General features: G+C 38.0%; 2 protein-coding genes across 3 annotated transcripts; one reads left to right on the forward strand and one right to left on the reverse strand.

Moving 5' to 3' along the window:
* Positions 1-366: 366 nt before the first annotated feature.
* On the forward strand, positions 367-2,352 carry LOC122084661 (homeobox-leucine zipper protein ATHB-40-like). Its single transcript, XM_042653084.1, has 3 exons — positions 367-666; positions 748-1,058; positions 1,958-2,352. The coding sequence occupies exons 1-3, from the start codon at positions 555-557 to the stop codon at positions 2,186-2,188; spliced, it is 654 nt and encodes a 217-aa protein (XP_042509018.1). The 5' UTR covers positions 367-554; the 3' UTR covers positions 2,189-2,352.
* Positions 2,353-5,834: 3,482 nt separating this feature from the next.
* On the reverse strand, positions 5,835-17,196 carry LOC122084505 (deSI-like protein At4g17486). Of its 2 annotated transcripts, XM_042652797.1 has the most exons (5): positions 17,024-17,196; positions 16,542-16,693; positions 14,775-15,031; positions 8,751-9,038; positions 5,835-6,371 (listed from the first exon to the last, which is right to left on the reverse strand). In XM_042652797.1, exons 3-5 carry the CDS (start codon positions 14,947-14,949, stop codon positions 6,139-6,141), a joined length of 696 nt encoding a protein of 231 aa, XP_042508731.1. In that variant the 5' UTR covers positions 14,950-15,031; positions 16,542-16,693; positions 17,024-17,196; the 3' UTR covers positions 5,835-6,138. The 2 variants fall into 2 exon arrangements, with proteins under 2 accessions (XP_042508731.1, XP_042508730.1); XM_042652796.1 differs by lacking the exon at positions 17,024-17,196 and having other exon boundaries at positions 16,542-16,884.
* Positions 17,197-24,100: the final 6,904 nt, after the last annotated feature.

Genomic DNA, 24,100 nt, shown 5'->3' on the forward strand with positions numbered 1-24,100 from the left:
ATGTGAATTTTTTGATTTAAAATGGTAGAAATTGGGATCAGTCCCAACTGATTCCAACACAAATCGATCGATTCCCAATGTAATTCATCAATTTTTGAACCTCTTGTTCTTACACTTCGAGTAGCAAAAAATATTTTTTCAAACAAATTACCACATCATCCTAATCTTATTTTGTGAGTCCTTTCTCGTAGAGGTGAGCTGCGGGCCCCCTTCAAGCTCAAGGCGGCTTTCCTTTCTAAAAGGTCCACACATAGAAAGGCTACTACACCCACGGTAATTATACAAAGACCAAGGGTGATTTTGGAAATCAGACCTTATAAATAACCCTCCTAATTTCCTCATTCCCTCGACAGCCACTCCTTCTAACCTTACTCCTTTTTCCCTCTCTCTCTCTCTCTCTTTCTATCTCTCTCGGTCTTTCCCATAAGAAAAAGGGTTAAGTAGAAACAGTAAAAAATCATCCGGAGAGAAGAAAAGAAAGTCTACTGGAAGGATAGAGAAGAAGCTTAAGAGATTTGAAATTCTGAAACACAGAGATAAGAGCTTTGAAGAGAATGACAAGCAAAAATCCAACTCATCCAGGAGGAGATGATCAAATGCTTCTCATCTCTCCTTCACTCTACCCAACAGGTTTCCTTTACAATCCAGTGGCTGCTCCTGCTTCAGGTTGGTTACTTGGTTAATTACTTAGTTTATATCATAAATCATAACCATAATCCTTAATCTTTACTTTGTTTTTATGTTTAGGAGAAACTAAACCACGTAGGAGGAGGAAGAAGAACAAAGGAGGAGATGCCATGGGAATGGGTCTAAGGAAGAGGAAGTTAAGTGCTGAGCAAGTCAATCTTTTGGAAATGAACTTTGGGAATGAACACAAGTTGGAGTCTGGAAGGAAGGACCGTTTGGCTTCAGAACTTGGGTTAGACCCAAGACAAGTTGCTGTTTGGTTCCAAAACCGCAGGGCTAGATGGAAGAACAAGCAAATTGAAGAGGAATTCTCCAAACTCAAGTCTGCTCATGAATCTGCCATCGTTGAGAAATGTTGCCTTGAAGCTGAGGTTTTCCTCTCTCTCTCTCTCTCTCTCTCGCTCTCTACATTTCTCATTGTTGGAATCCGTTTTCCTTCTACCAAAAAAAAAAAAAAAGTCCGTTCCCCTAGCCATAGGACGCGTGGACGGTATATGGCCCCCAAATTGCATTTCATATTCTCATGTTAGAAATATAAAAAAAAAAAAAAAAAATACTTGCGTGGGGTTTTGGTCCTGTTAGTTGATCTCTAATGTGGATAGGTTCATTGACACACGTGGCTGGTTGTTATAGGGTACAGACTGCTTTAATTTCAAAGACCCAGTTTGTGATGATCAAGGTTTATTGTTGTGAGTGGAGCCCATCATCAGCTGGTGCACTAAACCATTTATTAATTTCTTATTATGTCACACTAATCTCAAAAAATTCTACACAGTGGTGCACTTCTTTGATAGTAACTCAAGCCCATGTAAGTTGGGACTTGGGAGGATAGAGAAGGTTGGGATCCATACGAGAAGGGTTGTGGTTGCGATTTTGGGAGCATATATTAATTAAGGAAACTAAAGCAAAAGAACTGCTATAGAAAGGAGACCCATTAGGCCATTACTAAGCTAGGAAGCAAAGGTGATTAGTGACAACCAATCCATAGATTAAAAAGTTGCTTAAGGTGGCAAGGTTTGAGACATTATAATGGATATACTCAAGTCCTCCCATTGTGTATTATCTAATTTGAAAAGATGTCTTAGTTTAATTATCATATAACACTACCACAATGTCATGCACATGCACGTGGACATCCCTCATTGGTGGTCCCACCAATAAGATTCCTTATTCTATAAAATTGCTAAGCAAACAAATGTGGGATTCAAATTAAATTAGATGATTTGGATAAAATCTTGCTATTTTATCTAATAAGAAATTGGGATTGCAGGTTTTAAAGCTTAAGGATCGGTTGTCGGAGGCTGAGAAGGAAATCCGGAGGCTCTCGGAGCGGTCCGACGGAGTATCCAGTGGAAGCCCTAGTACTTCTTCTTTCTCCAGGGATGCTGATACTCAGCTTTTTTGTGGGTTTGGAGTGGATGAATTTGAGAATTTATTTTATGCACCTGAAAACAGTTACGTTCATGGGATGGAGTGGGCGAATAATTTGTATGATGTGTAGTGATTATATTATTTTTTTTCTTCTTCTTATAATCATATGTAAATATCTGACTTTGTAGTGTAAATCATCATCATCATCATCTAGTTAGTTAGTTAGTTCTCTATTTCTGGTATGATGTAATTGTTACTACTAATATAAATGTCATCTTCCACTCTTAATTTCTATCTAGCTTCTCTCTTGTATATTAAATTGAAAAATCTCACAACCAACCAGACCAACCCACAACCCATCAAGCAATTTAATATATTTGTTTATTTTTTAATTTTAGAAGGAGGGTTGGAAATTTTTTTGTTTCTATCGGAGTTCTAAGAACTTTCTTGCTAATGGGGTTCGTAGTCAAAGAAATGGAATAATTTATTTCTTCATGGGTTCACAAATACCCTCTTAAGTTTTAGTATTTTTCAAAAAATATTTTTTGAGATTTCATTTCTTTGGCCGTGGGCTTAGAAACAAGAATATTCCTACAACTTGGGTTGCAGAAAATTTCATTCGAGAGAAGATGTTAAAGAGAGTAAAGAAATTAATGGGGGGCAACAAATGCAAGGCCCTTGTGATTTCCTTTAGGGATTTGCATGCCTCGCCAGCCTAAAAGTGAAATTGCATGCCCTCAAATATCTTTATTCATGTGAGGTGGTGAAATGTCATAAATGTCTCCATCCTTATAGTCAGATTCGAAAGGAGGTTCCCTCATTTACCAGAAACTACACGTAGGGAACACTCTCCCTTCTTTTATATACATTAATTCTCATCCTTTTTAGGGGAAAAATCATGTTTTTAGGTAAACCAACAGTGACCCAGCCACAGAGGGCTCAATTAATATCGAACCGGTCCAGATTAAACATGATTAGTACCAAATTGAACACACTAACCCACAATATTGAAGATAATATATGTCCAAGATATTTGCTGCCTAACATGAAGATAATTGCTGCCTGACATGAAAAAGCACAGTGAGTCTAGCACAATCATGGGGACCTGACAGAAACAAGAACTTTTGATCCTGTAAGAACTAAGAGGACCACTCAGCCAGCTTTTGCTTAGGAAGGCTTCACTGTGGTAAGAAGCAGCCTTATCTCAAAAAACAGTATATATATAAGAGTAAAAGAATCCAAGATTGAATGATTTGTACTGAAGTGGATGTCTCTGGATGTATACGCATGCATGGAAGGAAAAACTAAGCCACTGAGACTTCTGATACCAAACTCTTTCTGTACTCATTTGGCCGGTAGCATGCCTTGTTTCTTCTTACTGATCAGTCCTCACCTTTAATTGTTTCTATATACATATATAGAACATCATGCACCCTCTGGCTCACCCGCCACCTTCATCTTTCCATACGTATTTTGCTTTATAAAGAAAGAAGAGATAAGGGCTGGTTTTGAATGAGCCACCATTCATTGCATTCTACCACAAATCCAATCATAATCTTGAGAGGTTTAAAGCAGAAAGGATCTCCATTAGAAGAAAGGATATCCCTCAATTTGTTACTTTTAAGGAAGGGTGCTTCAGTTAAAAACACTGGATAATGAAGAGTGAGAAACTATATATATAGGGTTATTTACACTGCACAGTACCCTTAAAATTAAATGTTTTTTGCCACCTTTTGATTGGGAGATAAGTAGCTGGTCTTGGATCAGCCTCCATTCATTACATTTTTCCACAAAAACAATCATGATCTTGAGAGGTTTAAGCAGAAAGGGTATCCCCTTAGAAGAAAGGATATCCCTTTGTTTACTACTTTTAACCAAGGGTACTAATTCAGTTAAAAACACTGGATAATGAAGAATGAGAACCTAGTACTGTATTTACACTTCACAGAGTACCCTTAAAAAATTAAATGCTTTTTGCCACCTTTTGATTAGAAGGTTCACCACAAGAAGAGGAGTTCTGGGGGGGTGGGGGAGGATGGGAATCAGACACTTCATGGATGGAAGGAAAGAACTCAATAGGACAGATCATCTGGGCAGTTAAAAGAATGCACTTAGTTGCATAAGTACCAGAAATGTACCAAGTGATGGTACATTACATAACGATGCAAAAGATTCTCTTTTTCACTGGCTGAAGAATAATTTTTTATATTGATAGGACAACCTAAGTGCTGTTTTTTTTTGTAGGGTTCTATGTAAAAATAGATTTTCTGTCTAAATATATAAACAGATGACTCTATTCTTCAGGCGTACCACTGTTTAGTTTCTTCCTTTTTGTATTTTGGGTGGTATTATGACAGTGCTTAGATTAAATATGTTAATATTATATCTTTTTAACTTCTACTATCAATCTCTTAAGAAAATGGGGGGAGTGTTACTAACGCCGGAGGGGGGGGGGGATGGGGGAGGTTCTTGGACTTGTGCAACGGCCAACAGGATGGGAGTGCATAAGAAAATATCCACGGAAGAGTAATTTTTCCTTTTATGGGGGCGGGCCAATCATTTCGCCCTCCGGGCACAAGGGCCACACTCCTCTGCAGAAAATATTTTCTCAAAATTATCTAGTATCAAAAAGTAAGGGTGGCAGTTTTCCTTCACCCATGTATCCCTTGATCAAGAGGGTTTTAAATAGCCTCCACCTCCACATCCTCTGCAGTCACTACACCTATGCAGTGAGCATCCTATGACTGGGAGTCCCTTGGGATGTGTGCCTGGATGCTCCCAAACATCGAATGCTTATTGCATTGATACAGTGGCCATAGAGGATCTAGACTCTTTAAAATAGTATACAATATATACCTACAATAAAAGAAAAAAAAAATATGCAGTCGGTATTGGGGAAATGTAAATAAATATTGTCGACCTTGTACTATAGGAGCAAGACATTTATGACCATTGATTACTGTACTTTTCCTTCACCCATAGTATAGGAAAACTTTTTCTAAAACCTCATAACTTGAGTCAAATAGGTTAAGCAAGACCATAGATTGCCCACCTTAACATCATGCCTTATGGTGCATGGCTTTATTTTGCCACTTAACTAACTTCTTTTGGGCTGAACTTGAAAAGTGGGCAGGTGACTTGAATTCTGCTTGTCCACAGGGCATGCCATATGACACAATTAAGCATTATGTCCATACATAGTTTCTATGATGGATGTGGTGCCCTTGGAAACTGCTCCCTATTTATCTCTAATGTTATTGTATACAGATATACAAAGGAGGCTGTCAATTCCTTGACCGAGCTGTTCGAATGATGTATGAAAGCCTAAAGGGTATCAGGAACGAACAGTGGAAGGATATAATCAGTTTCGTAAAATAAAAGGGCAGCATTTATGACTCAATATGAGTGCATTTTTCCGTCGTCTACTGTGGAGGAAAACTTTTTCCATTTAAAAGAACTCTAGACTGTCTGATCGCAAGGTATTTTAAAGGGAAGGGAAGTTACATACGTTAAAACTATTTATATTTTTTTTAATCATATTTAGTAATGATACATTCTACATGTAATCACCTAAAGAGAAGTTTTGTAGAATTAAAACAATTTTACTTGTGATAATGATTGTAAACTTATTCATGCATGCAAAAAAGACAGAAAAAGGAAAATTTTCCTATAAAATAAGATTTTCTACTGTTTGTTTTTAAGTAAAATGGGGGGGGGGGGGGAAGGCATTGAAAAATAGGAAAATTTTCATGGAAAAGGTTGCCCAAAAAAGAACATTCTGCTAATAACTGATGACGGAATATGATTAACTCATCGAGAAACCTAAACATAACACTGTGCTGCAATGGCAAATCCACTCTAGAAATTTAGGATAGGACAGTAACAATAAGAAGACCAATTTCTAGCATTGACATACAAAGCAACATCCTTTTCAAGCATTCCCCAAAAAACTAGAGGAGCTTGGGCACACTTAATGACAGAAAAAAAAAAAAAGAAGCCCTGGTAACACTCCTACAAATTCTTACAGGAAAATGGTCAAAATCTATTTTTTGGCTGTGGAATGCAAGAGAATGTGCTTCTTCACCTCTCTCTCAATGAGTTGTTGTTGGACCTTCTTAATTCCCATGATGGTAGGCACCCTTTGAAGGCCGATGGAGATGACAGTAACTGCCTCTGCCGCATTGAGATTGAAGACAAGCAACTGAAGGCATTTTTCAGTCTTTTCTTCTCACTGGCATATCCTTCATAATCGCAGTCATGATGCACATCAGATACCTTAAGGGCCTCAGGCAGTATGCAGTTGCAGCGTGACCCTATAGAAACACTCCAATAATCATAAATGCAATTTGAATTTATTGGTAGGCAATCATAGGGCAATGTGAATTATGACAAAACAGTAAAGACAGGTTTACCAATAATATAACAGGTATGTACAGCCAATTGGGTCCCAATTAGGGTCCCGAAATTAGGGCTTCAGCTGTAGGGAGCTGAATTGGGTCCCCAAAGCTATTTCCCCTCTTCCAAATTAATTCTACACTAACCTTATGCTACTGGACGAATTCTACCCTTACCAAATTACAAGGTTAGTTGAGGAATCTTACCTCTTTCCCAGTTCCTGGGGCATTGGGAAAACTTATTGTTCAGTCTGCTTGCAACAAACTACTCTCCCCCTCCCCACCCAAGAAAAAAAAATCTAGAAGTTCCACAAGCATCTGTCTAATTTATTTATTTCCCTGGAGAGTAATGGATCAGCTGTATAGAAACTATGAAGATCGTATTTAGTTTACGAGAGCTTCTAAACCCGCAGTTTTCCTATCTCTGCTGGTATGAGAAGCCACCAGCACATCTGGCTCAGGTTCCCCCCCCCCCCCTCCTTTTTTTTTCTTTTGTGGGTGGGGGTGTTGGAGGGAGAGGCTTGGGTTGGGAGTGGTAAATGGCGGGCCTCATGGTTTACTACGGAGGTTCCATACATGTACTAAGGACAGACAAAATGACATTCTAATGAAGCATGATGGTGAATCCTACCAGGCCCAACAGTGAGCCCATGATTGAAGGATCAGGCTCTACAGTGATCCATGGTTTTGGTTGTTCTAGAAGTAATATGGGGGCCCTGGTGTGAAGACAAGTTGCTAGAATATTCTATTAGTTGTTACTATTACTACAGTTTCTAATTTTCTAATCTGAAATTCTATGTGGGTTTGATTCTTCCACCTCTGGTTCCATTTATTCACTCCATGTTCTTCTAGTTCTATTTCTCAGTTTCAGTCCTTGCATCAGTAGTTTTGTCCATTAGTGATCTCAGAGTCAGACTTCCATCAAGGATTCCAACTAGTACAGACCTTGGATCAACCCCCCCCCCTTTTTTATATGTTGTTCTTCTCTATTGGGGCTACATTTGTCCAAAAGTGCAGGTTCATCAGACCTGGAAACTGGAGATTATTCATGTCTTAAGAGTTTGACTATATTCTGTTTTCCTCAAGTTTCTGTTTTCTTTAAACTTTTAATACTCATCATCTAACCGTTGGTTCTTAATGTTATTTTAGCCACTAGTTCAGCAGATTTCATCCAGCCTTTGACCAGTTTTTCAGCCTCATCAGTTAGCTGGTTCTTTAGTTATTGAGCTTCTCAATTTTACCCTACTGTTCTCTAAATCTGGGTCACTGTGATTCTGTCCTAAGGGTTAATTTCCTAAAATCTGTAGTGGAACTCATCAAGAAGTCCAATTCACTAAGAAAGGGGGCTGCATGTCTAGCCAAACAGAAAAAATGGACCTAAATAGAGCTTCTACTTTAAAGCATAGCAACAAAAAAAATCAGCCATGTCAACCTCTACTCATGCACAAGTTTCAAGCCAGATGCATTTCACCATAGGCAGAAGGTTTGGGGGAGAGGGGAGCTCCAAACAAGTGTTGAAACTAAGTTTGAAAAACTAAAAAATGGTTTTAACAGATGAAAATATGTGGGGGAGAGTAATTGCAAGCTGACCATATAATTGAGCCATGAAATTCTGAAATGCAGTCAATGCAATGGATCCCCCTATCAATCCAACAGCAGGAATGATAACATCAGCTCCTCATGAGGGCTCTATAGAAGTAAGAAGAGGCCCTCTAAGTGGCCCAATTGGAAGATTTTTTCACGTGGGCTCACCCTTTTTCTTACTAACTCATGACTACAACCAATTTCTTACTAAACCCCTGCAACTGCTCCTTAGCACCCCCTCCCCATCAGAAAAAAAAAAAGAAAAATCAAGGTTTGATAATTTGACCTGAGCTTTGATCAGGACCAGAAACAGTGTAGCTGAGAGTCCCTAAAATACACATGGGATCATTCATATACAATTTTAGACACAAACGTTGTTATGCACCAATTTCAGCTCAAATGGAGAGAGCCTGGAAGAGAAATGGAGTTGTTGATTACCCTTAATGGTTCTCCCTACACGCAATGCAAAAGTTTCCCACAATGGATATTCTATCCTATGAAAAACTTGCACATTGCCTAAGAATATTGCATATCAGAAGTAAGACAGTTCCAAAAAGTAGCTATGGAAATGCATCACAGGTTGGATGACCATTGGTGTAAACTGACACCACAGTGTAAACCAAAGTTATTAGAGAATCAGAAATCTATTGCAAAGTCGAACAATGCAACTACAATCAGCTTATGGTCAGTCTTTCAAAATACATCAATAAATACCTATTCTTGCAAGTCGATTTACCCATTTGGGAATTTTGTACCCCGTCAACTTGTAGCAGATATCTTTGCAAAAATGGTTGCAGTTCTTAGCAATCAAGTGATACATATTACCATTGTAATTTGCAGAGTGGTGTTCCATGAACTCCCTAATCTGAATGGGATCCAAGCATGTCATACCCATGAATATTGACTTCCTAAACTTGAAGCCAGGGCACTGCCGAGGGTCAACCTCAAAGACGCCACTTGTTGGGTAGTCATGAGCCCCAAAGGCATATTCAACACCATGAACTGTAAACAAGAATGGTCATTAGCAAGTCTATCATTCATCCTGCTAAAGTTTTATGGTGCAACAGATTATGAATATTGAAAAGTAGAGGCTACATTTAATAATTTCCTAATCTTCCACTCAATACACAACTGCATCTCTCTATTTCAAAACCCACATATTGCTGCGACATTAAGATGACAAAACATTAACTTCTCTTAATTTCAGCCAGAGACACCAAATAGCATTCTACGTAGAAAGCATTATAACAAGCTAGTCAAATGAAAAATAATTAAACAAATTAAATTATGAGTGAGTACAAGAAAAGTTAACCCGCAAAGAATCATTAATGATGACTAAAATTTCAGAAACTACAAAACAACAAGATACACATGGACACTGGTATTCTTGCTACCCATCTTTAAGGAAGAACCAGAAACCTCACACATGGCAGCTGAGGTAGCAACCGAAAGAAACCACAAATATGGCATGAAGAGACCTCATTTATTACCTTTTTGTTTGGGGAAAAATTGACCACACTGTTGTCCATAGATGGAAACATCAAACACATTAGAGGTAGAGGTTAACATGTGCAGGGTATTCCAATTTCCAAACCAGTGAATCACATGTCCAGGGGACCCCCAATTGATTTGGATGTATATCATCCCTTCATATAGCCAAATAGGTGCACACATGCATATTTAATCTTTACTCTTTCCATTCTTTCTTTCTTTCCTCCTATAAGATATTGAAGAGGTCGAGTGGGATGGATGAAGCACAGAGGCGCTTCTAGGATGCATTGTGATAGGAGAATAATGTTAACATATAAGAGAGAATTTTTAATACAGCAATAGACCGGCCATGCTTCGAGATAAAAACACTCGCAATCAAGAGAGAGACTACATACGCAGAACAAGAACAGCTGAGGATGTTGAGATGGATCAATAGATATATCAGAAAGGTAGCACCAATAGGTGCCAAGAAGAGGGAGAACCAATTGAAATGGTCCCATGACTCCCATCATATCCAACAGACCACTAAACATCAGTAAGGGGTGATGCAATGAAAGAATATGGGAAAACAAGGAGAAGGCCGTAAGGACATGTGTCAAGGTAGCCAGAAGGACATGAGAGTATGAGACTTAAGATCTAACAGAAGATACACACTGGATAAGGCCGAACAACAGAAGAAGATTCTTGTAGCCAACCCGACAAGGCCTTGTTGAGTTGAATTTTCCAAATGATGTATTATATGAACAAGGGCTTGGTTTCCTGCATGGTTCACCTAGGGAGGCTTCCTAGGTGGCCCTAATATCTGTCACATGGAAGATCGGTTAGGGCCCAAATTTTGTGTGCAGGTAAGGCCCAGGATCCCCCACTTGCATGTCAGTTAAGCCTGTGTCAAAAAACTGGGCTGCTTGGCAAAATTGAATGATAAAGGATCTGAACTTGAAAGGCGTACCTAAGGGATAGATACAAAGAAGCCTTCCCTCTCTTCCCTTTCTTTTGAAATGAATGCATGCGAAAAACCATGATAAAGCTAATCTTCTGAAAAGTATGCTACTTTTGAAAATTCGTTGAAAACAAATTGGGGGAAGGGGAGATAAGATTTTCCTTGGCATTGACATTGGCAAGTGGCCAATCTAGACCATACCCTAGCCATCCAATAGTAGGAAATCCCATTACTTTGCCACATTCCAAAATTAGGTGGGCCATGGATGAAGGCCTGGCCCATGTAAAGGAACTTTTTGCTCATTAATAGTTGTAGAAGGTGCACCCTATGTGTATGGCTACCAGTTTTATGCAATAAGGTTGAAGCAATCACACTTCTAAAGTTGAGGGAATTCTCAATTTGACTGGAATTTTCATCAAATCCATTAAATTGTGAAAGTAAGCAACTACATATATAGATGGAGGCCTGAATATTCCCTTCTAATTCTACTATTCTCACATAATTAGACTTCTTATATAGGAAGTAAACTCACAAACTTGGTTATCGTAAACTTACTCAACTAGAATTCCAAAAATGCCAAGAAACTTCAAGTTAGAAAAGTGAAAATTGGCTAACATTAGCTTACCCAAACGCCTAATAATTAGAAGTGAATGAAAGCAGCTTAAAGTGACCCAAAATAGGTAAAGACTCAAACTAGACCACGCCAGACTAGAACTAGGCACCATGAACTGATTTCCATCAAACAGGGTGAGAAAAAAGGTTAAAATGAATCAACTCAGCAACAATAAGGACAACTTTCTTTAAGCTGCATGACTCAAATCAGGCTCCTTGATTCAAATTTGGCCAAATCTTACCCTTTTTTATTTATTTATTTTATTTTTATTGGGGGGCGGGGGGAATGTGGAAGGAGATGACAGTGGGATTCAATCTCAGATTAGAGGTACTACCACCCACAAGCTTTACCGCTAGAGCATGCTGGTAAGCATATTTTATTAATCCCCAATACACTACAGCAGTTTTAAGTCAAGCAGGGCTACATGACTACACCCAATGACATTGCATCTCTAATTCATGGCTGGCCAACCAAGAAATTCAGCCAAGCAGAAGACCATTATGGAACTTACTAGTTCCCTTCAATGTATATAGGAGCTCATGGAAGAACTGCAACCTATGCTACCAGGATGCAGGGGTGGGTTTTGGAATCAGACACAGATAAAGGTGTCAAACTTGGTAAGATTCAGTGACTCAAGTGATACAAAATTTTTCCTAATATTTTAATTATACTATGAATAATATTTAATTTATTCTAAAAACAATTCTATCATTAATATTAGAGGATTTAAATTATATGTAAATATGATAAACACCAAAATGTTACATATTCCATTAATTCCAGTGTACCAAGAAGAATATTCCAGAATATAGGCTATGAATTAAGGTGGCCCTTGGGGGCGAACTCAATGTAGAAGCTATGAAACCAGGTATACCCTACTCCTTCCTCCTCTTTCTTCTTATTCTTCCCCCTCCTCTGGCGAACCCTATCTCTGTTATCTGAACTTTTTCTTTTTCAAAGAAAAGGAGAGAAAAATAAATAAGACGTGGCAAATCTCATCCGAATCAGTGTCACACCCATGGCAAAATCCATGTCCACAAGTGTGGACATATAATTAAGCATGGAGGTGCCAAATCTATGTAACATAGAATCCAACCAAACTACTTTTTCTAAAAAAAAGATCAACCCAGTGCACGAGGCTCCCACTACTGCAAGGTCTGGGAGGGGTAAGTTGTAGTTGTATGCAGCCTTACCCCTTGCTTCGCAGAAGAGGCTGTTTCCAGGTTTTGAACTTGTGACCAACATGTTGCAATAGTGCAACTTAACCGTTGTGCCACAGGCTCGCCCACTAGCGTCAAGCAAGTATCCTGCAAAACACATAACTTGCTGTTTTTTCACTTTCCCATCATTATAGAAGGCTAGGGTTTAACATAAAGCACTGAATCAATAATGGAGGGAACTAATATTGATGATTGCTATTCCATGTATCATAAAGCATTGTACGTTCCTTTGCTAATGATTCATATATAATTGAGGATGATGTCAATCCAAAATAGATTTCATTACTTTCATACTTTACCAGAAGCTACCTCACTCATCAAAGAAAGAAAAGAAACCAAAAAGGACAAATACAGAGAGAGAGAGAGAGAGAGAGAAAGAACCTATCGGCCATCTACAACAACAACAACTCAGCGTTATCCCAACTAAATGGGGTCGGTACATAGATCCAATCAAAGGCAGCAAAAAAAAAAAAAAAAAGACGTAAAAATTGGTAAAAATACACCTAAACGAGGTCCGTCCATTACATGGATTCTAGCCCTCCAATCGGGTCTATTTGAGGTCATCCATGGGACAAGAACTAAACTATGTATGTCTTTCATCACTACTCCTATGGTCATTTTAGACCTGCCCCTAGCTCTTTCAGATCCTTCAATTTGAATTTAATCGCTCCTTACTGGCGCATCCCTAGGCCTCCGTTGAACATAACCATACCACCTCAGACAGCGTTCTCAGAGATACTCCCAAATCAGCCATAATATGATCATTCCTTACTTTATTATTCCAAGTTTTTGCCACACACCGATCTCAGCATCCTAATCTCTACCACAAATAGTTTATCGATATGACTATTCTTAACTGCCCAACATTCTACCTTGTACATCATAGCCAGTCTAACGATTGTCCTATAGAAATTTCCCTTAAACTTTAAAGGAATACATCAATCATACAACACCCTGGATGCACCTCTCCACTACATCCATCTCACTTTAATCCTTTGTGAAACATCATCCTCTATATCACCTACTTTGTTTATGATTGATCTCAGATACTTAAAATGATCACTTTGCGCTCTCCCCTCATTGATCACCATATCATTATCTACCATAGTGTGACTAAAGTTACACATCGTATACTTTGTCTAACAACCATCTTATAGAATTTTCCTTTAAGCTTTAATCATCACCATATCATTATCCATTGTAGTGTAACTAAAGTTACATATCATATACCCCCATCTTCATTCTACTTAGATTAAAACCTCTTAATTCCAAGATTGATCTCCATAGCTCCAACTTAGTGTGAATCCCAAGTTTTGTTTTGTCTACCAACACAATATCATCAGCAAAGAGCATACACCTCAGAACCTTGTTTTGAATGTTCTTGGTTAAATCATCCATGATAAGCACAAACAAATAAGAAAGGTTAAAGCATATCCTTGATGTAGTCCAATTGTAACTAGAAATTTACTATTTTGTCCTCCCATGATTCTCACATTAGTCACCGCGACCTCATACATATCTTTAATTATATCTACATATCATCCATCTATGGTGTGACAAGAAAAAACAGCTGCAATGATGCACTTCTCATACAAATTTCAGTTTTCGACCCAAAATTGGTCCAAAGCCCCAAAAAACCCACATATACCAAACTATACCTATTCCAATTAACATCCACCACAACAGCTGAAAAACTGGATGAATACATTACATATTATATCCATTTATGATAAAATTCAACAATTAATTCATCTTCAGGGCCAGTAGATGGACCTTTCAAAACCTAATAGACAACCTTGCATTCTTATTGGCATCTTCCAAAACCTCAAATTGGCACCTTTTTGTACTATTCCCGCCCCATTATTCTTTCTTTTGCTTCAGAGTCTTAGAATGTAGAAGCAGCATTGCTTCAGATTGTGATCTTTCATCTTCCAAGTAATATGAAAAATCTTTTCCTTGACAAATAACTAACTTCACTACAGCAAACAATAAATGTAACACCACCAAGGCAGCAACCTCCCAAAAGGGTCAAAACTAGCAAGAGAACAAGGATAAAGAAAAATAAACCACAAAGGGACCTCTCCATGTACACTAGCTCATGTGATCAGGACTCTATCATGGGATCTCCTAGATTTTGCAGAAACTGTTCAAGCTTGTTCAGAAAGTTGTCATCCTTCATGTGCATAAAGAATATGAACATAAAGAATCAAAATGATCTTTTGGTATCCTTTCTTTATATAACTATATTTTGCATCCATCTGAGGCTATAAAAGAAGTGATATGTTTATCTGTAAGAATCATATATCTGTTTCCTTTATTGTCATTTTATGTCCATAAAATAAATACACAATAAGTTAGACTCCCAAGATTAGAGCACACTGAAATTAAATTAGAACAATAAAAAACAGAAGTAATGATCACTTCCCCAAAACTAAAACAGAAGATCTAAGCTACATTAGGTCGGCCAGAACTACCTTCCACGCCAGAGTGAAAGATCCCCATGCCTGCCCAATAGAAATAGCCATTCATGGGTGTCAAGTCATACACATTAAGATAAACAGGGGTGTTGCCTGGACCAATGCTTTCCGGCTTCACTTTTGAGAACATGCAAAAACGGGTGGCTGCTTTGCCTCTCAGACGAAGAGGCATGTTGGAATTCCAACCCTTTTGATCCTGATTTCACTTATCTTTTATTGGTGAAACCAGGAATTGGTCAATGCCCAATTCCAACCTGCACATATTTGGATAAAGAAAAAAGCATTAGCCATCCTTTTGGTACACAAACAATGGCAATGAAAATTCTAGAGAAAAAGGCAAGGCAAAAAAATAAACTGCAAAACTTCAAGGGCTTAATTTTAGTCCGAAAAAACAAACTTATGATAAATTAGAACTAAAAAATGAGTTCCCAATTTTTGAGAAAACATGAAATTCAGAGGACAATGGTATTTCCTCAATCCATCAATCTCCGTCATATTCGACAAATATTGGTATAAACATCAGAAGTTGAAGTGTTACAGACTTGACAAATCTCAAATTCCAAGAAACCAATGTTCCTCCATCATTGGAGGGTATTCATTAGATAGAACAAAGAGAACAGTTCTCCACCACTAGGACCCCATTATCCTGGGTGATTATGTTTACACAAGGCTCGAACTTCTCTTTGCTCTATGGCCCTTGATGTCTCCTAAATTCATTTAGTGGTTGAGGGTCACTCTTCCACAATGGTTTGTAAGCTGACTTCCAGTCCCATGGAGGTACACAAAGCCCATCCTAATTGATTCGTTTGTGATTAGAAACAGATTTTCATTCTTTGAAAATCAACATTATGATTTAGAGCTTTGATTTCCCCTCCTCTTGTGGATTCTTTTGCAACAAGTAACTATTTTCATTCTTTGAAAATTCATATTTTATGATTTGGATATTTCATTTTAAAAACATGACAATCTTTATGGTAAAAGTTTTTCTAAACGTGGAAAAGTATATACTCAAGCCCAACATTAGAAAAACAGAAATTTTTTGCCACACTTAGTGAACATATTAGAGATGCATTTCTAAGGAACAAACAATAATTTAGAAACAGCAGCGTTCAGCACTCCTACCAACACAGAGCTGGAACAAAAGAAACGAGTCCTCAACAGAATTATTGTATTTTCAAGACTTTGTAAGAAAAAAAGGAGAAGAAGAAAGAGGAAAACGGGTCTATTACAAATTAAATTGTAAAAAAATATAAGAAAATCAGTGGAAAATAAAATGGAAGAACTTCGCCGTATTACCCACATTTTATCAAGAACAGGAGAAAGGAAGAGCAAGGAGTTACTACCCACATAACATTACAATAAGCTAATATCAAAATGAATAAAAATAGAAGAAGAAGAAGAAGAACTAGCAACAAATTTGCAGATTACGCCCAGGAAGCTCGTACAGAAAATAATTAGAAAGAAGAATGCTCTCTTAAAGTTAAGGGATGAAGCAGATCCGCATCACATAATTAAATGGTCCAACGAAAAGCAACTAGTCCAAACCAATTACAAGAACATAAAGATCAAAATTAAGGAAGCAACTTGTCCAAACCAATTACAAGAACATAAAGATCAAAATTAAGGAAAACAAAATTCAAGGAGGGGAAAGGAGAAAGTATTAATACAATGCCTCTCCATGGAAAGGAAAAGAATCAACGAACAGAATTGAGAAAAAAACTATAACCCACTAAATCCGATTAGAAACCAAAGAAACCCACTCACTTGTTGGGAAAACCATCATCAGAGCCCAAGAAAAAGGACTTTGACCACCAAGCAAAACCACCATCTTCCACACCGGAAACCCATCTGTAAGAGACCCAGCTGTGCCTGCATTTCTACATGAACCAGCAAAGGAATCCAGAAAAGAGAACTCCCTGTAAAAACCCAAAAAAAGTAGAAGTAAATGCCAAGATTCTCCCCTTCACAAGTCCTATGTTTCTCAGTTTCTCTGCTTTGCTCTTCCCCTTCTGTTCTTCTGTTTATAACATAAAAAATGGATATTTTTATCTCCACAGCTCAATCACAGAGACAAGCTTTTCCTTGCTTTTCCTTTCCAAAAAGCTCTCTGTCATCGTTTAATCCAACGTTTAATTACCCAAAAAAAAAATTAGCATCTATTAATAATTCCACCCAGGAAAAAAAAACTGTTTTTGATTTTGAGAAAAAGATTTTGTTGGATATTTTATATATTTCGTGAATCTCACCTGCAAGTTTGTAACAAATGCGGAGGGATCCAAGATCCAAGCCCCTCAGACTTAACTATTATTAATCCCTTTTTCCCTTACATATGACCTCCCCCCTCCTCCTTTCCTTGAAAATGACAGTTACTTCCCGTAACTTTCTCTTCTAAATTCTTTGTTTCGTTTTTCTGGTGCAAACAGCCTGTTTAGTGGCTCACGTTCTCATGGAGGGGTGAATGAATGCACAATCACAATTAGTTAAGCTAAGCTTTGCCAGTTTGCCTTTCTTCAATCCATTGCGGTTCACATGTTTGATTTGGTGTATAATTAGCCGAAGTTCCACCAGAAAGTATACATAGAGGCTCACAAGCAACCACCAGTTTAAGAACTGTACCATCTGTGGTTTTCAAACTGGACCGGTCAATTGAACCAGGTTGAATCTTGAATTCATGATTATAATTCATGATCCATGTGGTTTGGTTCCTTATCAAACTAGATAAATAAATTTACATGGTTCATGGAAATTGGTCATTGACCAATTTTAACCTACCACATAGTTGGAATTTTGAGGTCTTCTCGCTCTCTTCAAAAGTTAGTGATTCAAGCGAGTCAAACCTAGTTAGAGAGAGTCAAATCTTTTTTAATAATGGAAAAATAGTTTATACGGATAAGAGTTTGGCCCTTGTGTCTGGACACAAGGGCTGAAATGACCCTCGTAAAAATAGGTAAATGATAGTGATACGTAAGATTAGAAGCCATATTAGTATGAATTTTGTGCAATCAAACACAAGGTAATGGGGCAAGTTGCCCCTAAGTGGAAAATATCAAGCTCGAAGCTAAAGAATGTTATCATGAACTCCACGATCTGTAAACCAATCAGGATTGTGTTTTTCAACCCATATGAATGGGTTTGGATGATCAAAGCTTCATAGATCCCAAGCTTCAATTGTGCAGCTTTATAGAACTTTCATATGATATTTTTTATCAAAGTTCTAATGTTACATCAGTGAGAGAGAGAGAGAGGGTTTTGCACTGGGAATTGTCAAGTTAGATCTTTCTCTTTCCTTAATAACAGCAAACAACAACAAACTCAACCTTATCCCAACTTAATGGGTTTAGCTACATGAATCCAAACAGAAAAATATAATTGAAAATTGAGGTCTAAGCAAAAAAGGGAATGAGGCGATGAGAAATGAGGGGTTGGAAATGAGAAGAAATGAAAAAGAATTTATGAGAGTAAGAAGAAAGAGGCACAACCTAGCAAGTCAAGAGTATCTCAACTAAATGAATGGGATCGACTACATGGATCCTTACTTTTTGATAGATTCTATACGATGTCTTATTTGGATAAGGAGTATAATATAGAAAGGGGAGACAACATTGTGAACTGCCCAACTAAGTCTTTCTCTTTCCTCATCACATAAAAGAAAGAGAAGCAATTGGAAAGGGGATGCACCATAGTGAATCGTCGAGCTCGAGAAAGAAGAGCAGAGAGTGGCTATCGTGGGTTGCAAGTGTTAATGCTAGCAAAACTAGCAATGGCAACAGTGGACGGAGAGCTTCCTTTGCTAGCTTAAGGAAAACTAGCATTAATTGTTAACTATATTTCCATTACATTGACTCTTTCATTAGTCCTACAATTAGTATCAATTTACAAGCTGAATGACTTTCTACTTTTTTGTGGTGAAAGGTTATTGTATTTGATAGTGAGGAGATCACATGGAAGGTCGCAAAATGTAAGAGAGGCCAAGCTTCCTTTGTAGGATATAAAATAAGGTGAAATAATGCCTCGTTTGTGAATCATACTTCATGTATATTCCATTCTTTAGTACCACCTATCATCAATCCTGTAGGATACCTTCCACTTTCACAATTTCATGTTGAGTAGTTGTAGTAGTATTTGAGCTGATGAACCTAAACTGACATTGTGATAGGATTCCATATACTCATCCTGAAGCTGAGTTCAAAAGATTAGTTGCACCAGCACAAACTAAAATTGGATATTGTCAAAAAATGTATAGAAAATCTTTTGTTCAAGCTTGCTAGAACATCTGTATCAAATAAAATATTAGTATTCATACAACTGGGAAAATATCTAATTCTGCAATCCATTTATTTATACTTGTAACACATAATTTGGGTTTGGATTAATTTTTTATGCGATTCTATCAATCCTATGCTTCCATATGAAATACATAGTAATTGCAAATACATTGAAAACCCAATTGAGATTTGTTTTTGAAAGATTTTCGTGGAAGAACAAATACATTATCGCCTGGAAAAACGAAGTTGCCTTGGTATATAGTAACCCTAGTTCAAATGGTTCTACCACCAATGTATTGAAAGAACACAAAGAGTCAAAAAGAAAACATGGGCTTTCCAGCTTGAATAGAGTCATTATTATGTTGGGTCTTTTTTTATTTTGGAAAATTTACCACACCACCCCTTGGAGAATGCCACAATTATAAGACAACCCCATCTGTTTCACCAAATTATACTTAGACCCCCTACCGTTAGTCATAGTTAAGGAATACACATTATATGCTGATGTCAGCAATTGTATTTTATTTTAAAAACCAAATTACCCTTATTAAATATGAAATAAATATGAAGTACCTTAAATACCCTTGTTAGAAGTCCCTATTTCTTTCACCCATTATAAGACCTAATTTACCTTTTTCCCAAAGATTTGGACCATTGGCGATCCTTCAGAGCAGTGACAGCTGCATCGGCGATGGACGACAACGTAGTTATTTAGGCAAAGCCGATCACTATATGGTTCGCCTTGTGCCGGATGTGGGAGTTATTGCTTTGTCCGTCAATCCAATTAGCTTGAGTGCGTCAGTTGTATTCACTGATGTTGCTGCCTAGAGAAAGAGAAGGAAAAGAAAAAAACTACGAACAAGGATTGTGAACAGAGTTTGATTGATTCCTCAGTTTTCATTGGATTTTACCAATTAGCTTGAGTGCACGGTTGGGATAGCCATTGAAGAGGGATGCATAGCCTTGAGAGGCTGAGGTATTCTCAGCCTTGCTACCCTAATTATTGCCGCGGTGCGTAAATAATATTTTCATATAAATAACAACTGGAAAGGGATAATCTCTGATGAGTGAATGTATATCTTCTTCACGGCGACGATCTGCTCATTAGAGAGGTGACCGATGTAAATCAATCCGAAACCACCGTCACCTATTTTGTTTCTTGGGTCGAATCGGTTTGTCAAGGCTTCGAGCTCTCCGTATGTGAATACAGGTGGGCGGAGATTCGTCGATCTGTGGTGGTGTAGGAACAGAGTCGTAGGGTCTTCTTCGGATTTCTGCACTTCCAGCTCTCTAAACCGAAGACCAACGTCACTACCAGCACCAAAACCAAAAGGTAGATAACCATGACAAGTGTGGAGAAAAGAACGATCAGATTATGGATTTCATGATGAATCCATGAAGCTAGGAAACTGTGTCTGGGAGTGAAATCAGAGGAAGAATTGAAATTGCAAACGCCGTTCATGGCCTGGCAACTCTGGTTGTATCATGGGATGAACTTAGAATTACAAATGATTTGACAAGAAACTGGATATCTCTGGTCAATCAATTACTTAGATTGCAGAGGTCTGGGTTTCTCAAATCGTTTCAAACGTCGTTTCATCAATCACTCAAACCTGCCGTCTTTTGGGATTGATTTTATATATGCTTTCTATCTATAATTTCCTTGGTTATATCACCAAGGCAATGGAGTTATCCCTTGATTTCTTTAAGAAAGTGGCTCCGATCATGGGATGAACTTAGAATTACAAATGATTTGGCAAGAAACTGAAATTTTTCGGCAGATCATTTCATAAAGGCTTCTACATTTTCATTAGGGACGGATTGAATGGCCACTGGTTGTAATTTTGTTACTTACATATATCAACCTTCCTCTGACTCTCAAGCATTATTAGTTTACATAAGCTTGTAAATCAATCAATGATAGGATTATATCCATGTAATGTTGGCAGGGAAGGATTTGCCTGTATTAAGAGCAACTTGAAAAAATTTACTTGTAAATTTCTCAAATTGCTATGTATGTTAGATGTTTGATAGTCTTGGTTTGCGAGGGTTGGAAGAATTGAAACCACAAACGCCGTTCACAGCCTGGCAACTCTGGCAGCTGGAGAAGTACGGGTCGTCATTTTTGTCCCATTCGACCTGGGTATAATGGTCATTTTACCTCTTGAGTTAGTAGTGATTGTTTTAGTGAAAAGGGTATAACGGTCAATTTATATCTTGACTTAACTGTGACTGACGGTAGGGGATCTGAGTATAATTTGGTGAAACAGAGGGAGTGTTCTTATAATTGTGGCATTCTCTAGAGGGTGGCACGGTAAATTTTCATTTTATTTTTTATTGTTTAATAATCATTTTAAATATGTTTCTCTAATGATCAAGAAATGTGGTTTTTTTTTTCTAATTCAATTTATCTTTAAAAAATGAATATTTTTTTTAGGTAAGCACAAAAAGAAATTTTGGATGTCATATACATATTACATGTAATGTTCCGAATGCACCATAACAAAACAAAAGCATCCCCAATATTAAAAAACTCACAAAAGCATAAAAAATGATTATTGATGGTACGATGTGCTTGCATGTTCCGCAGGCCTGATTAAAGTTTGAATTTGATTAGGAAAAAATAAAAAAAAGTGGACTTTTGAATTCAAAATTCCACTTTTTTTTTTTTCCTTCTGGTTTACTTATTTAGCGGGCCAGGATGGCCTGATAAGGAGGGGCCAAGGCCGACAGAGGAGCAACACAAGGGTCCAAAGCCAATAGAGGTGAGACACGTGGGGCAGTCAATCAACCATAAATAAAGGTTGCCAGATCATGTTGTGGTCCTCACTTCCCCTCTTTAAGGGACATGTAGGTCCCACCATCCAAATTCCAGTGTGGGTCCTCCAAGCTCAATGCATTTGTTTAAATTTAAAAAAAAAAGTGTTCGACAGAGACGATGCTTGCAAGTGCAACAGCTCCGTGGCTCTGTTCATAACGAGGGAGTGGGGTCTCGAGACTCTCCACAATCCCTTATAAATGTGAAGTGGATTGAAACTTCGTGTATAGATATATGGATTTAAGATTTTTTTTTTTTTTTTTGGCGCTGATGAATGGTTTTTAATTCAAGTCAAATTAAAATAAGATATAAAAGAAAAGGGAAAAGGATAAGAATGTTAGCGGGTTACTGTAGAATCGGGAATGCTTGCACTTGTTGACCGTTGGATGAAACATAAGCAATCTCATTTATTAATATTCATTGTCTAACATAACCTGCTCACCATTGGCACTCTACAATCTCATTTCTTCTACTTCTCCACATCTATCTCCATCTACGTCTCTGGCTCTGACTTTGGCACCGGCTTTGGCTTTGGCTCTGGCTCCCACTCCCTCACTCCCTTCGGAAAAAAATATTAAAACCACATTACTGCAGCAAGTCAGAGACACGCCTTCGAAGATGGCGGTTAACTAGGGTTTAGCAGAGGATTGTGGACTGAGGATTGAGGAGTGAAGGAAGCATCAAACGTCAAAACCCTGGAGGCCTAGAGCATGTTCAAAAGGTCAAGGTAGTGAATTCTCCTCCTTCCAATCTGTTCAGTGAGACCTCAAATCTAATCGGTTATGGCGAAGAACGAAGGAGTTCATTTCGTATATTGTTCCATCAGAATTTCTCCTTATGAGGTTCACTATCCTCTCCCTCCACTACCTAGGCTTCCGTTCTGTTGTAAAACTCTATCATCATATTTAAACAAAACTAGAGAAACAATCAGTGGCATCATCTCATCAATCAGGAACCGCAGAAAGTTTGCCCCCTTTCAAACTAAATCATCACTTCTTTGTTCATCTTCTCTAGCTCTAGTTCGACCCGAAGAGTCGAATCAGAATGTATTGGAAGGTAGAGAGCCTCAGCAGAAGGCCCATTTGAGAGCCGGCATGAAAGAGAAGATGAGGAGAGGAATTTGCAGGGGCAACGGGGAGAGAAAAAGTGTAGCAGCAGTGGGGTGAGAGTTTAGATTTGTTACCTCCATCCAACGGTCATATTTAGTTTGAACAAATCCTACGGCTAATATCCCGTTAGCATTCCTAATTCCAATGTAACCCGCTAGCATATATATCCGTCTGCCTAAAAAAAAAATCAAGATTTATCAAGAGAAATGTATCTTTGAAAAAATCAAGATTTAAACTGGGAATGAGGTTCTAGTTCAATGGCACGTAATTCGGTATCAAGGAGGAAAAAAAAAGAGGAAAGATATCTCTACATTTCTCGGTCGGATTTGAGTTTGCTAAAAAATTAGTATGAAAAAAATTTAGAATTATGAAGGAAAATCTCTCTCTCTCTCTCTCTCTCTCTCTCTCCATTGACCAATCAGAACCGGTTCCTTAATTAGTGAATGGGTTCTATATACCACTTGTTTAGAGAACCCTATCCCTTATTTAACTGATGAAAAGAAACGTATCTTTGAACTACCTATGAAGGCTACGTCAGAAACTCCTCTCTCTCTCTCTCTCTCTCTCTCTCTCTCTCTCTCTCTCTCTCTCTCTCTCTCTCTCTCTCCCCTAACACTTTTGCTTTCAGACCTCAATTGACAAACCATAACCCACCTCCCATAATTGGTGGGTTCTCCCTACCATAGACATTGGGATTTGGCTCCTCTACAGCTCGGGGGGTGTGCTGCCAAATTGGTGGCACGGGCTAGATGGATGACACGTGGTGGTCTATAGATCTAAGGGAGAGGAACAATGAAGGTGTAGGGATTCAGCTGAATGCGAGAGACACAGAGAATTGGGTAGGAAAATACCCTCTCCCTCTTCGTATCTCTCTCCCAAGTCCTTCCTTTCGGATTCAACCATCTCTTCTTCTTCTTCTTCTTCTTCTTCTTCTTCTTCTTCTTCTTCTTCTTCTTCTTCTTCTTCTTTTGCAACCCACAGAAGTTTAGCCATGAATCAGATGTGGTTTGTATAGTAGAAAACAAGCCCAATTTCACAAAATCATTCCACTATATGTGTGCTAATGCAAACACAATAGAAACTATTATTTCTTGGTTCTGTAGATGATTTTTTTTTTTTTTTTGGGGAATG

The sequence above is a fragment of the Macadamia integrifolia genome, chromosome 7 (assembly GCF_013358625.1).
Source record: "Macadamia integrifolia cultivar HAES 741 chromosome 7, SCU_Mint_v3, whole genome shotgun sequence".
Classification (NCBI taxonomy): domain Eukaryota; kingdom Viridiplantae; phylum Streptophyta; class Magnoliopsida; order Proteales; family Proteaceae; genus Macadamia; species Macadamia integrifolia.

What these genes read in the sequence shown, in the direction of transcription:
- LOC122084661 (XM_042653084.1), top strand. Translation starts at nt 555, where the DNA reads ATGACAAGCAAAAATCCAACTCATCCAGGAGGAGATGATCAAATGCTT. An exon ending in AGTGGCTGCTCCTGCTTCAG is followed by an intron (nt 667 to 747) that starts GTTGGTTACTTG and finishes TTTTATGTTTAG; the next exon opens with GAGAAACTAAACCACGTAGG. An exon ending in AATGTTGCCTTGAAGCTGAG is followed by an intron (nt 1,059 to 1,957) that starts GTTTTCCTCTCT and finishes TTGGGATTGCAG; the next exon opens with GTTTTAAAGCTTAAGGATCG.
- LOC122084505 (XM_042652797.1), bottom strand. Translation starts at nt 14,949, where the DNA reads ATGCCTCTTCGTCTGAGAGGCAAAGCAGCCACCCGTTTTTGCATGTTC. An exon ending in CTTTCACTCTGGCGTGGAAG is followed by an intron (nt 9,039 to 14,774) that starts GTAGTTCTGGCC and finishes TCTTGTTTACAG; the next exon opens with TTCATGGTGTTGAATATGCC. An exon ending in AAATCGACTTGCAAGAATAG is followed by an intron (nt 6,372 to 8,750) that starts GTATTTATTGAT and finishes GTGTTTCTATAG; the next exon opens with GGTCACGCTGCAACTGCATA.